Source organism: Schistocerca piceifrons, chromosome 7, assembly GCF_021461385.2.
Source record: "Schistocerca piceifrons isolate TAMUIC-IGC-003096 chromosome 7, iqSchPice1.1, whole genome shotgun sequence".
Taxonomy (NCBI): domain Eukaryota; kingdom Metazoa; phylum Arthropoda; class Insecta; order Orthoptera; family Acrididae; genus Schistocerca; species Schistocerca piceifrons.
The window spans coordinates 448920339-448935686 of record NC_060144.1 but is presented as its reverse complement, the minus strand read 5'-3'; the positions used below and the strand labels follow the sequence as shown (position 1 = coordinate 448935686).

Here is a 15348-nt window from a genome sequence, read left to right as displayed (position 1 = left end):
TGAGAAGAAGGGTAAGAAAACCAATGTGCACTCCGTGTGCATTCTGGATGGAGTCATTCCAGATGTGGAAAGTGTCCTCCGGGATGCCATGAAAAGCACAGGGTGCAGCCAACTGATGGTGGTTGCTCACGTCGGTACCAATGATGTGTGTCACTTTGGTTCAGAAGAAATTCTCTCTGGTTTCGAGCGGCTAACAGAAGTGGTAAAGGCCACCACTCTTGCTTGCAAGATGAAAGCAAAGCTGACCATTTGCAGCATAGTCGACAGGACCGATTGCGGACCTCTTGTACAGAGCCGAGGGGAGGGTCAGAGGCTCACACGGTTCTGCGACCATGTAGGCTGCAGATTCCTCGTCTTGCGCCAAAGGGTGGTTCGGTTTCGGGTTCCGCTGAATAGGTCAGGTGTCCACTATACGCAGGAGGTGGCTACACAGATAGCAGGAGCTGTGTGGCGTGGACTGGGCGATTTTTTAGGTTGGAGGGTCTCAGGAAAACACAAGAAGGGCTTCAGTCACAAGGCGTGCAGGCTGAACACAGAAAGAACGTAGGTACAGGAACCGTCGGTATAACCAGAGCTCCAAGAGCTAATAGAAAGCACTGATGCTCAAATCGTTAAAGGGACTGAAAGCTGGCTAAAGCCGGATATAAGCTCAGCCGAAATTTTTGCGAAGAACCTAACGGTGTTCCGAAAGGATAGGCTAAACACGGTTGGCGGTGGCGTGTTTGTTGCTGACAGAAGTAGTTTAACTTGTCGCGAAATTGAAGTAGATACTTGCTGTGAGTTAGTATGGGCAGAGGTCATTGTTGGCAACCGGAATAAAATAATAATTGGATCCCTATACCGGCCTCCCAATTCAGATGATACAGTTGATGAAAGGTTCAAAGAAAACTTGAGTCTGATTTTAAACACGTACCCGACTCATACGATAATAGTTGGTAGTGACTTTAATTTACCCTCAATATGTTGGCGAAAATACATGTTTAATTCCGAAATTGTGCTAAACGCATTCTCTGAAAATTATTTCGAGCAGTTAGTTCATGAGCCACCGCGAGTAGTAAACTTGACCTCTTAGCAACAAATAATCCTGAGTTAATAACGAGCATCAAAACCGATTCAGGAATTAGTGAACACAGGGTTGTCATAGCGAGATTGAATATTGTAATCCCCAAATCCTCGAAAAATAAGCTAAAAATATACCTATTCAAAAAAGCAGATAAAAATTCACTTGACGCCTTCCTGAGAGACAATCTCCATTCATGCAAATTAATAATATAAGTGTAGACCAGATATGGCTTAAATTCAAAGAAATAGCATCGGCAGCAATTGAGAGATTTATACCAAATAAATTAACAAACGACGGAGCCGATCCTCGTTGGTACACGAAACGGGTTAGAACACCGTTGCAGAAAAAACGAAACAGACATGACAAATTTAAACAGACGCAAAATCCCCGAGACTGGCGATCTTTTACAGAAGCTCGAAATTTAGCGCGGATTTCCACAACGAAACTTTGTCTCAAAACCTGGCAGAAAATCCAAAGAGATTCTGGTCGTATATGAAGTATGTTAGCAGCAAGAAACAATCAATGCTTTCTCTTCGCGATAGCAATGGAGATACTATCGAAGACAGTGCTGCCAAAGCAGAGTTACTAAACACAGTTTCCCGAAATGCCTTCCAAAAGAAAGTAAATATTCCAGAATTCGAATCGAGAACAGCTGCCAACATGAGTAACGTAAAAGTAAATATCCTCGGAGCAGTGAAGCAACTTAAATCACTTAATAAAAGCAAATCTTCTGGTCCAGACCGTATACCAATTAGGTTCCTTTCGGAGTATGCTGATTCATACTCTCCTTACTTAACAATCATACACAACCGTTCGCTCGACGAAAGTTCCGTACCCAAAGATTAGAAAGTTGCATAGGTCACACCAATATTCAAGAACGGTAGTAGGAGTAATCCGCTAAATTGCAGGCCCATATCGTTAGCGTCGATATGCAGCAGGATTTTTGAGCAATCGTACATTGTGTGCGAACATTATGAATTAACTCGACGTAAACGGTCTATTGACGCACAGTCAACATGGGTTGAGAAAACATCGTTCCTGTGAAACACAACTCTTTATTCACGTGAAGTGTTGAGTGCTATTGACAAGGGATTTCAGATCCATTCCGTATTTCTGTATTTCCGGAAGGCTATTGACACTGTACCACACAAGCGGCTCGTAGTGAAATTGCGTGCTTATGGAATATCGTCTCAGTTATGTGACTGGATTTGTGATTTCTTGTCAGACAGGTCAGGTTACAGTTCGTAGTAATTGACGGAAAACCATCGAGTAAAACAGAAGTGATTTCTGGCGTTCCCCAGGTAGTGTTATAGGCCCTTTGCTGTTCCTTATGTATATAAACGATTTGGGAGACAATCTGAGCAGCCGTCTTCGGTTGTCTGCAGATGATGCTGTCGTTTATCGACTAATAAAGTCATCAGAAGATCAAAACAAACTGCAAAACGATTTAGAAGAAACATCTGAATGGTGCGAAAAGAGGCAGCTGACCCTAAATAACGAAAAGTATGAGGTCATCCACATGAGTACTAAAGGGAACTCGTTAAACTTCGGTTACACGATAAATCAGTCTAATCTAAAAGCCGTAAATTCAACTAAATACCTAGATATTACAATTACGAACAACTTAAATTGGAAGGAACACATAGAACATTTTGTGGGAAAGGCTAACCAAAGACTGCGTTTTATTAGCATGACACTTAGAAAATGTAACAGACCTACTAAGGGGACAGCCTACACTACGCTTGTCCGTCCTCTTTCAGAATACTGCTGCGCGATGTGGGATCCTTACCAGATAGGACTGACGAAGTACATCGAAAAAGTTCAAAGAAAGGCAGCACCTTTTGTATTATCGTGAAATATGGGAGAGAGTGTCACAGAAATAATACAGGATTTGGGCTGGCCATCATTAAAATAAAGGCATTTTTTCGTTACGACGGAATCTTCTCACGAAATTCCAATCACCAACTTTCTCCTCCGAATTCGAAAATATTTTGTTGACATCGACCTACATAGGGACGAACGATCACCACGATAAAATAAGGGAAATAAGATCTCGTACGGAAAGATATAGATGTTCATTCTTTCCGCGCGCTATACGAGATTGGAATAATAGAGAATTGTGAAGGTGGTTCGATGAACCCTCTGCCAGGCCCTTAAATGTGACTTGCAGAGTATCCATGTAGATGTAGATGTAGATGTAGATCTCCCATTTATCTCTACATTCATCTGTTACATCGTTTATTAGCTCAACTTTTGACTCTTTTCTATTACGTTCATATTTGTTTCATCTAATTTTGTGCATCCTTTCACATAGCTTATGAATCTCGTTTCAGAGCTTGAATCCTAATTCTCTGTCGTTTGGGTAAGTGTCCAGGAACCGCTACCATATGGAAGTAGAGAAAGTGCCATGATTTTATAAAATTTACTTTTTATTACTTTCCTCGCCTTATTTTTTATAAAGTTCTGTATCCAGTGCCACAACTATATTAGACGTTTATTATCTACTTATTGATCTTCTCGCTGTAACACCAACACACAATACCACCTGTGGTTAGACCACATCCCGTCGAATAACCTACACACAGTCCATTTCCAAAACCATCGCCTCGCGTATTACATTAAGATTTCCTTGCTGTGCCATCCTTCCAATTCCACAATAATAATTACACTCCCCCAGGGGGTCCACAACTCTTTCGTGGATACGTGCGTGGCGAGCACGGGGCCCCGAGCCATTGCAGCCTTCTTTCTCTCCCGGGCTGCATTTCCTTTCCCTTCCCCTCTTTTCCCCTCCATACCCCTTTCCCCTCGCCCTCTCCTCTCCCTCTATTGGTGTCCTTGCTTATGTTGGCTCCCGCTATCCTCCTGGTTCTGTTGGTTTTACACTCTGGCTTTGTTGCGTAATCATCTCCTCCTTTTGGCATTCCTTGGTCCCCCTCTGGGGTTTGACCTCCATTCCAAAATTTCTCTTCCGTAGTGTGAGCCATTTGGGGAAGAGCACCTTACCTAGTGTCTCCGACGTGTGCCCTCCTAGTATATTCCACCTTTTCTTCTACGTCGTTGTCTGATGCTAGGATGCATAGCCAGCACGGTAGCCAGCCCGTGTGGTGGGGTCGCTATGTACCCTTTTGGTTGAGCCCCCTGAACACACAGGGATCACACTTCTGATACCTGAGCTGTGACCTCCTCATGCATGCCTTGGAGTGGTTGCTCGTCATCCTGGAGCATCGGAACTCCCGGCAATGGCCGCCGTGCCAGACGGCCCTTGCTGTGGCTGGGTGGCGCCCGTGAGGAGAGCCCCTGATCGGAGTGGGTGGTATCAGGGCGGACGCTATGCAGATGAAACGCATAAGGGTCCAAACCTCTGGCCGCTCTTCTGCGGCCGTCTCTCTGCGTGGTACTGATTCCTCAAGTGCTGCTTCTCTTGCCCCTTCGGCCTTCCCTTCCGTGGCTACCCCCTGGGAGGAGGGTCAGGCCCGTCGTCTAGGGGCAAAACCTTTCCCCCGTTATCTAGTTTGCACCAGGACTGATGGAGATACTTTCACCAGTGTCAAACCTTTATTCTTTGTGGAACACATTGAAGACAAGTTCGGCGAAGTGGACTCCCTGAGCAAGATGCGGTCGGGTTCATTACTGATAAAAACTGTTTCGGCTGCCCAATCTGCGGCCCTTCGTGCCTGTACCCATCTTGGCACAATTCCCGTGTCCATTACCCCTCACCAGTCTCTAAATATGGTACAAGGTGTGATTTTTCACAGAGACCTCATCCTTCAAACTGATGAGGAACTTCGGGACAATCTCGGACGGCGGGGTGTTCACTTTGTTCGGCGTGTTCAGAAGGGTCCTAAAGATAATCGTATTGATACTGGTGCCTTTATCCTGGCCTTTGAAGGGGATACCCTTCCTGAGAAAGTTAAGATTATGGTCTATCGCTGTGATGTGAAGCCGTACATCCCACCTCCTATGCGGTGTTTTAAGTGCTTGCGTTTTGGCCACATGTCTTCTCGCTGTACCCAGGACCCTCTCTGTGGTGACTGTGGACGTCCACTCCATGAAGGGAGTCCCTGTGTTCCCCCTCCTGTATGTGTAAATTGTCATGGTAGTCATTCTCCACGTTCAGCAGATTGCCCAGTCTATAAGAAAGAAAAAAAGATACAGGAGTATAAGTCTCTTGATCGTTTAAGCTACACAGAGGCCCGTAAGAAATATGCACGATTGCACCCTGTGTCCATGACATCTAGTTACGCCTTGGTTACATCTTCATCCCTTCCTCCCCCTTCCTTACCCCCGTCCCGGACCCCTCTCCTTCCCCCCTCCCCTGCGGCTCCCACACCTTCTCCTCTGGGCGCCGCTCCCCCTCCCCAGCCGGAGAAGTGTCCCACTCCTTCGGCGTCTGCCGGTCAAGGGCGCCTCTCCCGGGATGCCCCTTCCCGGCACCTTCCAGGTCAAAGGTCTGCTGCCGCGCGGCGACCGCGAGAGCCGCGGTCTATCGGCCCCCAGGTCGCCCGGTCTCTTTCTGTTCCTGATCTTGCTGCAGCTGGCTCCATTATGCCACACAGCCCTCCTCGATCTCAGCCTGAAAAGAAGAAGAAACATAAGTCCCGGGACAAAGAGCCTCTGGTGTCACCGGAGGTCCCTTCCCCGGCTTCACAACCGGATTCTGACCTGTCGTTTATGGATGTCGCCCCCTCCTTGTCGGTGACGGGTGGGGACCCGGCGGTATGACTGGATTTAGCGTGTTCAGCCCTCATTTAAACCATCGTTCTGTGGTTCTCCAATGGAATTGTAATGGCTACTATCGTCACCTTCCGGAATTGAAATCCCTTCTTTCGTCCTACTCAGCAGCTTGTGTGGTTCTCCAGGAATCTCATTTTACTGATGCTCACTCACCGACCCCCCGTGGGTTCCGTGTTTTCTGTCGAAATCGGGTCGGACCCTTGCGGGCTTCTGGTGGCGTTTGTACGTTGGTCCGTACAGACATTGCTAGTACGTGGATTCCTCTCCAAACTACATTGGAAGCAGTTGCTGTTAGGGTCCACTTAGACTCTGCAGTCACAGTATGCAATCTTTATCTCCCTCCTGACAGGACTCTTACACCTGCTGCCTTAACCACCCTTCTTCAGCAACTTCCTCCTCCCTTCCTCCTCCTTGGGGATTTTAATGCTCATCATCCTTTGTGGGGCAGTGGCTTTCCATCTAGACGAGGTCTTCTTATCGACCAATTTATTGCAGACCACGACCTGTGCCTTCTTAATGATGGCTCCCCTACTCATTTCAGTGCTGGTCATGGTACCTTTTCTGCCATTGATCTTTCTCTTTCTTCTCCCTCTCTCCTCCCTTCATTACACTGGTCGCCACACGACGACCTTTGTGATAGTGACCATTTCCCGTTGATTATCACGCTCCCTTCCCGCTCCCCGATGGAGAGGTTACCTCGTTGGTCTTTCCACCGTGCCGATTGGCCTCTATATACTGCACAGGTCGAGTTTTCTCCCTCTTTGTCGGGTTGTATTGATGACGTCCTATGTGACGTGTCTGACGCGATTGTTCGCGCTGCTAACCTTGCTGTCCCGCGCTCATCTGGACAATTTCGTCGTCGGCAAGTCCCGTGGTGGAGTACGGCCATTGCCATTGCCATCCGTGATCGCCGTCGAGCTTTGCAACACTTTAAGAGGCACCCATCTGTAGCCAGCCTTTCTACCTTTAAGCGCCTTCGCGCTAAAGCCCGTTATTTAATCAAACAGAGCAAGCGGATATGTTGGGAACGATTCGTTTCTTCCCTTGGTTCCACTGTCCCTCTGTCACGGGTATGGGCTACACTTCGCTCTCTCCAAGGTTGCCATCGGCAGTCCACCCTCCCAGGCCTTCACCTCCCAGATGGCATTTGTACGGACCCATTAGTTCTCGCAGAACATCTTGCGACCCATTTTGCAGTGGCATCAGCGTCGGCCTCCTATCCAGCTGCTTTCCTTCATCAAAAACAGCAGGCTGAAGCTGTCTCCTTATGTTTCACCACTTGTGAGTCAGAATCTTACAACGAACCTTTCACTGAATGGGAATTTCTTTCTGCTCTATCTGCTTCTCATGATACGGCTCCTGGCCCAGATTCCATTCATAACCAGCTGCTTCAACATCTCAGTGCTCCACAACGGCACCATCTTCTTCGGGTGTTTAACCGTATCTGGCTCCAGGGTGACTTCCCTTCTCAGTGGAGGGATAGCATTGTGGTTCCTGTCCTTAAGCCTGGTCAGAACCCCCTATCTGTTGACAGCTATCGGCCAATTAGTTTGACCAATGTTGGTTGTAAGTTACTTGAACGGCTGGTAGCCCGTCGGCTCACTTGGGTCCTCGAATCTCGGGATCTATTGTCCCCTTACCAGTGTGGCTTTCGAGAGGGACGATCTCCAATCGATCATTTGCTTCGCTTGGAATCCGCAGTTCGGCAGGCTTTTTCCCAGCGCCGCCATTTGGTTGCAGTGTTTTTTGACCTTCGCAAGGCCTATGACACGGCCTGGCGCCATCACATCTTACTAACCCTTCATCAGTGGGGTCTTCGGGGCCCCCTCCCGATTTTCATCCGCCAGTTCCTGATCCATCGGTCATTCAGAGTTCGAGTTGGTACTGCTTTTAGTTCTCCACGGACCCAGGAGACGGGCATCCCACAAGGTTCTGTCTTGAGTGTCCTTCTTTTCCTCATTGCTATCGATGGACTTGTGGCCTCTGTCGGTCCCTTGGTCGCCCCTGCCCTGTATGTGGATGATTTCTGCATCTGGGTTAGTTCCTCCTCGATGCCATCTGCAGAACGGCAGCTCCAGGTGGCTATACGGCGTACCTCTGCATGGACCCTCTCCCACGGGTTTCAATTCTCTCCTTTAAAATCGCGGGTGGTCCACTTCTGTCGCCGTACTACGGTCCACCCTGATCCAGAGCTCTATCTCGCTGCACAAAGATTGCCTGTGGTTCCACAGTTTCGTTTCCTAGGTCTTCTTTTCGACAACAAGCTCACTTGGCTGCCCCATATCAGACTCCTGAAGGTAGGATGTTTCCGTAAACTCAATGTCCTTCGCTTCCTTGCCCACTCCTCCTGGGGTGCGGACCGTTCCCTCCTCCTCCGTCTTTATCGTGCTCTAGTTCTGTCACGTTTGGACTATGGTTGTCAAGTTTATGGTTCAGCTGCTCCTTCCACGCTGCACGTGCTGGATCCAGTCCACCATCGTGGTATCCGTTTGGCCACCGGTGCCTTCCCTACTAGCCCTGTTGATAGTCTCCTGGTTGAAGCTGGGATCCCCCCCCTTTCTGTTCGGCGGTCCCAGCTTCTGGTGTCTTATGCCCTTACTATCCGTTCTTCTCCCGCTCATCCTTCCTATTCTATCCTATTCCCAGACCATGGACGTCGCCCGCCTGACTCCCGCCCTCGGGCGGGTTTACCGGTTGGGCTGCGCCTTGCGTCTCTTACCCGTGATTTTCGGCTTCCTTCTTTGTCCTGTCTTCCTCGCTCCCTCCCCTCCACCCCTCCTTGGTTAGTTCCTCGGCCTCGAATTCGGATGGATCTCCGCCGCGGTCCGAAAGATTCCATCCCCCCGGTGGTGTTCCGTTCCTTTTTCCGCCAAATTTTATGGGAGTTTCGGGATGCTGTTGTTTTTTACACTGATGGCTCTAAATCTGCTGATCATGTTGGGTATGCCTTCACGTCCTTTGTTGGAACGGAAAATCATCTACTGCCACCCTCATGTGGGGTGTTTACTGCGGAATTGATGGCAATTTCCCGGGCCCTTACCTTTATTAAACAATCCCAACACAACCGCGTTTTGTTATGTACGGACTCGATGAGTGGCCTTCTTGCTATTGACCGGTGTTTTTCGCGCCATCCCTTGGTCTCTGCCATCCATGACCATCTCGCTGATCTTCACCGTGCTGCTTGTTCCATTGACTTCCTATGGGTCCCGGGCCATGTGGGTATCCCGGGTAATGAGCTCGCTGATCGTTTGGCTGGGGGAGCAGTTACTTACCCCCCGTTTTCTGTAACCCCTCCTGCAGCGGATTTACGGCTTCACATCAAATCCCACTTTGCACAGTCATGGGCCAATTCTTGGGAGGCTACTCCACTGTCTAATAAACTTCGTGCCATTAAGGTGAATACAGGCCCATGGCGTTCTTCCTTTAGCCTCTCCCGCAAGGACTCGACCACGCTGTGTCGTCTCCGCATTGGCCATACCAGGCTGACCCATGGTTTCCTTTTGCGTGATGAGCCACCCCCGCTATGTGGTTGTGGAGCCTTCCAGTCAGTAGCCCACATTTTGGTTGAATGCCCCCTTCTTTTGGCTCTGCGTGCTAAGTACAGACTCCCCCACACTTTACCTTTGATGTTGGCTGACGATTCCCGGATGGTCTCTCTGGTTCTAGGTTTCCTCCGGGAGAGTGGTTTTTATTCTCAGTTTTAAAGTTTTTAATCTCCCTCTGGTGTTGGGGCAGGGCGGTGAGTGTTTGGGTGTCTCCCACTGTAGGCAGTGTTCAGAGATTCCCGATTCACCTCCCTGACCGGAATCCTCTTTTCTTTCCCTTTTACTCTGTTTTTACCCCTTCTTTTTAAGGCTTGGTTAGTTTTTCTATTCCCATACGTATTTTCTGCATTATAGCAGTTGTACCTTTTAAGTCACAGGTGGTCTTGCCTATGCTGTTTCAGCATAGTGTTGGGTTCGTTCTCTTGCAACTTCCCTCATTTGTTTTTACTAATGACAACGTGACTGCCCTTTTACGTTTCCCCTTTATCCGTTTTATTTTTCTGACTATACTGAGATGTCCCGTTAGCAGAATGGAGTCTATTTGAAACAAGGGACTGATGACCTTGCTGTTTGGTCCCTTTAACCTCAAACAACCAACCAACCAACCAATAATTACACGTTCTTGTTTAATCAGTAGTACCTCTCCACGAATGCTGCAGAAACCGATGTAATTATTATGAGAAAAACCCATAGAGTTTTCTGTTCTCAATACCTCCGACTCAAAATCCACAACAGTCCCACTCTCATTACTAAAACACGAATTTACTTTGAACTAACACTTCACAATGCTTTGGAAAATGTAAATGCAGATGTAGGCCAAAATCTAATCTTAAGCCAACTATTAAGCATCAAAAAGAAAGCCCACAATAGATTAAAACTACTTACTGGACTAACAAAGGAACTAAATGACTTGACCATCAAATAAACCTACAAGACGCTCGTCCATCCTATCCTCCTCATCTTTGCAAGTGATAGACGAATATCCACTCCTCTGGTTTTTCCACTGCGTACAAATTTAAGAACTTCATGCGCTCCGCGCCATTTTTCGTGACATTTTACCCTCCGCCACCCATATCTTTCCCAGCTGGAAGTGCTCACATTCTAACACCTGGAATATCCTTTCCAGTCCTATGTCTCCAGCAATCACGACTCCCAACAACTCCTTGTATTTCCCACTCTTGAGAAGCGTTGCTTGTGAGTGACATCTATCAGCAAGTCTAAAATTCCTGACGCGTCCACACATTGCATGTCCTTCCTCGGGATCATTTCAACCGGCATCCCCTCCCAAACCATAGAATCGTTCCTAAAACCTACCTATCCTGTCAACTAAAATCTACCCTGCCTCTTCCTTTTCTAGATGAGGTTTCCAACCCATCCTTTCCCTGCATCCTTTAGGCATGCATCCAATATTTTGACCATTCTCAGTACTTGCCCCACATCCTTTCTCATATTACTTTCTCTATACACCCATCTGTACCCAAATCCTTCACCTATGAAACATTACCAGGAGTCCACAGCAGCACCCTATTTGCAAGTCTCAAGATCATTCATATCACTGTCCATAAAAAATAAGATCATTCTTTTTATTCTTATAAATGGATTTCTATTTAATCGTTTTGATTAAAACCTTAAGAGCGGCATCACGGTTGCTGCTAGCTTGCTACTCTAGATGGAAATTCAAATTACAGATAAATGAAGAAAAACCTCGTACTTTTCCCCGCCATAAAGCTATTTGCCACCTGAAACAATGTCCCAATCTTCAACCCCCGCCGCTATGTAATACCTGCACAGTCTCCTATCCCATCTGCCCCCATAAAAGCCAGGCTAAACCCTCTCCCATCAAACCTCCATCCACCCTATCACTAAACCCCTTTATTCAAACCAAAAGAATCCGTTTTGCAACGACCGTTTCGCTTTGAGCAATTCCTTGTTCTCCAAGAAATCACATTCGCTGTATGCTCCGTGCGTCGCCAGAATTCCACCACCACATACTATTAGAATAAATGTAACAACGTTTTCACCCTCCTACACATCCTAGTTCAGTTTCAGTCTGACGTGAGAGTTACAGCGTAAAGTCAAGAGCCGACACACCAATCGAGAACGATGGAGCAGAGATGGCTGTGAGAAGACGTCAACCAATGACACGCCGACCGACCCCTCTCCAGGACGACAACGCGACGGCAGTGGTCCCTATGTGAAGAGGACATAATTGCCGCGACCGATTGGCGACACCCAGTTGAAGAGTAACTTCAAGACGAGCGGCTTGGATAGAAGCGTCGACAGTTACTTCGCTTGTACACACTATGTATCACAGTCTTGTCTGAACAGGATTGCTTATTTTGTATGCCGCCCTTTGCTTGCGATAAATCTATGTAAATGATACAGTTAAGTACTGTAAAATACTTTTTTTAATAAATACGACTTTTTTTAATATGACTTGATCGAATTGCTGTCTAGCGATCCGAGAAAGCAGGTTGCCTAGACACCCCATATTTGACGACGAGCAGGGAGACGAAACACCTAGTACGTGCAACATTTCTAGTCATACTACATCCAGCCCCAACAGAAGTCACATATTGATCCATTATGTCATATTATTGGAATTTTACAATCACATTTGCAACACTTACGCAACGTTATCAGTGTCAGCCATTAGAACACAAAGGTTTGTCACGCAGGGTAGCAGCGCGGTCTAGGGCGCCTTGCCGTAGTTTGGGCGGCTCCCACCGTCGGAGGTTCGAGACCTCCCTCGGGCATTGGTGTGTGTGTATTGCCCTTAACGTAAGTTAGATTAAGTAATGTGTAAGCCTAGGGACCTATGACCTCAGCAATTTGGTCCCATAGAAAGTTACATCACCACCACAAAGGTTTGTATCTACACCGTAAATGAAATGTAGAATCGAATATGTCGGATCTTAATTGCAGAAACACACTTGATATTTGTCGATTACAGCGCCATCTACCAGAATGGGGAACAATGGTTTGAGTAAACCGCACGTTCAAGTTGAAATTTACGTCGCATACTAGGGTCTATGATCCCATTGCGGTACAATGAAAGTTACCTTCTAAGTTAATGCAAAAGCATGGCCATTTATGTCACATATTTTGATATAAACTCACTCATAAAAACCTATAGGTTGCTTGCAAATAATCTAGAGCGAAGAAATTTGGGAAGAAGTAAGTTTCATAGTGCAAGTAAGGGAAAATACCCAAAACATTAATTTGTAATTATGTCACACGTAAAAATATTTTTTTGTTACATGTTATCTGATGTCAGTCTCGGAATTCAATCAGTAGTTCTGCATCACTATTTTCGCCCTCAGGCTGACTAGGTCACAGTCTAATGGCTGACACTGATAACGTTGCGTGAGTGTTGCAAATGTGATTGTACAATTCCAATAATATGACATAATGGATCAATATGTGACTTCTGTTGGGGCTGGATGTAGTATGACTAGAAATGTTGCACGTACTAGGTGTTACGTCTCGCTGCTCGTCGTCAAATATGGGGTGTCTAGGCAATCATCAGTAATCCAAGTGCGATTACTGCATGTAAATATGGTAAGGTGGGGCTAAATGAATCATTTCAACTTTCTGGGCCCCAATTATTTCATTACATATGTTAAATTTTGTTGGAGAATAGGTCACAGTTATAAGTTTTGCATGATACGGGCACAATGCTTCAAAACCTACTCTTCTCCACTGTAGATAACAAAATATAGAACGTTGACACATCGGGAAAATTAAAAATTTCTGAGGCTATTTGAATCGTAAATGGATCTATGTGAATCATTGTCATCTGTCCTACAATTATACAAAATAACAATATATGGAAGATTACACTTCAGTTACACTTCTTAATGTCGCAGTAGTTGTTACACGCATTTCCCACAGCGGGACTGTTTAAGACCAGCAGCCTCCACACAAATTTCATGAAACCACACCTTGCACTTATCACACCTGATCCATTCCCTTTTCTTCACAGATCTGGGTCGTAATATTTGATGCTGCAAAAACAACAAAGTACGTTTTCTTCCTCAGACTCAGCATCCGGTGATTATGAAGATTCAAAATGGTTCAGATGGATCTGAGCATTATGGGACTTAACAGCCGAGGTCATCAGTCCCCTAGAACATAGAACTATTTAAACCTAACTAACCTAAGGACATCACACACAGCCATGCCCGAGGCAGGATTCGAACCTGCGACCGTAGCGGTCTCGCGGTTCCAGACTCACGCGCCTAGAACCGCACGGCCACACCGGCCGGCGATTATGAAGATGAATCACCTTCTTCATTTGAAGGTTTCTCTTGAACATCCAGCGCATTCCTTTGGGAGTGTTCAAAATGCAATTTTCTCTTCCTTTGCGTAAGACTGAGACGAGCTGATGAAGTCAGATTGCAAGCTAAATTTTTCTCTCTTCGCGCACGTGTGGTACCGGGAGTTTTCTTTGGAGATGGCAAAACAGAAGAAAATGATGAAGATGATGTCGATGAGTTCTGACTTTCCGAATGTCTTGGAGGATTAGAAAGAGTTGCAGGGACTGGGTTTACTTCGGATTCTGTGGTAACAGAACAGTATACATCATTCAGGAATGTAGACAAAAGAAGGAATTTGTGTGATGGTATTTTGTTAGGAATGACGGGGAAAATTCCTGCACCCTTAAATCGCTTTACAACATTTCCTACACAAACTTCTCGCTTCCAGGTGACGTCGAAAATTTTACCAAAAACAGATTTTGTAATGGAGGTTGGTGGATTATTATGTATAAATGAATTTGCTTCTTGGTAGTAATACGCCTTTAATGTCTTGAAAGTTCTGTTCAGCGGATTCAGAATATGTGTAGTAGGTGGTGGCAGATACGCCAATTCAATGTGATTCTTCGCACAGTATTCCAGACATTGGGGAGAAAGGTGTGAACTGTGACCATCCAAAGGAAAAAGATATCTGCCTTGTGAACGGTGGTTATTAAAGTGTTGGAGTCAACTCAAAATCAAATCTTCATTTATGTGGCCCGAATCTGACATAGACACTTGAGTACCTAGAGGAGTTGCCAGCTTGAATTCTTCTCGCATTCTTTCGCATTTGAAGATCAAGAACGGTGAAAGATATGTCCCAGCGGCACAACAGACAAGAACGAAGACAACAACGGCTGTCACATTTTACCGCCTCTCCAAACTTGTCAGTGCAACTACTTCTCTTTTTTTCTTTTTCCGCCACAATTTTTTCAGGCCTATTGTTCTTGGGAAACCGCTTTCGTCCACAATATATTTGTTTGGTGGTTTACCTTGCAAATAAAATTCATGTACGACAAACATCAAAACATTGTAACATTGTTTAACTGCTTCCTCATTTAATCCATGGCTCGAGCTTTAGAAAGTGCCTCACATTTCCTTAATGAAATACCTTCTGTATGTCGTTTCATGAAAGAAAGGAACCAATACTTACCAGCCACTTTCGTATCTTCTCCCCATGGAACCACAATATCATTGATTTTTGTATAATGGTACACGGCTCTTCTAACGCTAAGTGAGGTTTGTCCAAAGCCATGGTTAGATAAACTCTTCAATCTTTAAACCAAATCTTTTTCTTGTTCTGGTGATAAAACAGACAGATGGTCCATTTTTCTTCTTCTCTGAGGGATCAAAATGTTCAAATGTGTGTGCATTTCTAAGGAAACAAACTGCTGAGGTCGTCGGTCCCTAGAATTACACACTACTTACACTAACTTACACTAAGAAATACACACACACACACACACACACACACACACACACACACACGACACACCCATGCCCGAGGGAGGACTCGAACCTCTGGCGGGAGGGGCCTCTGAGAGATCGCTTGATGCGTTTGATTCTGTTCCATTCCCCGAAGGAAACGAGTTTCTTGAACCCGTGTATAGAGCGTCGTAAATGGCACTTTATAAAGCCCAGCTGCAGCGCGCTTATATGCCTATGTAAAACACTGGTTATAGCGCTTACCGTCGAGTCCTTCGTTTATATG

At 46.1% G+C, this 15348-nt stretch overlaps 1 protein-coding gene across 1 annotated transcript in view; it reads right to left on the bottom strand.

The window, feature by feature from the left end:
• The window catches only part of LOC124709006 (O-acyltransferase like protein-like), a 204737-nt gene extending 189845 nt beyond the window's left edge, over positions 1–14892 (bottom strand). The window contains exon 1 of the mRNA XM_047240639.1: positions 14791–14892. Coding sequence (XP_047096595.1) covers positions 14791–14892 — 102 coding nt within the window. The remainder of the gene's footprint in view (positions 1–14790) is intronic.
• Between the last annotated feature and the right edge of the window lie 456 nt (positions 14893–15348).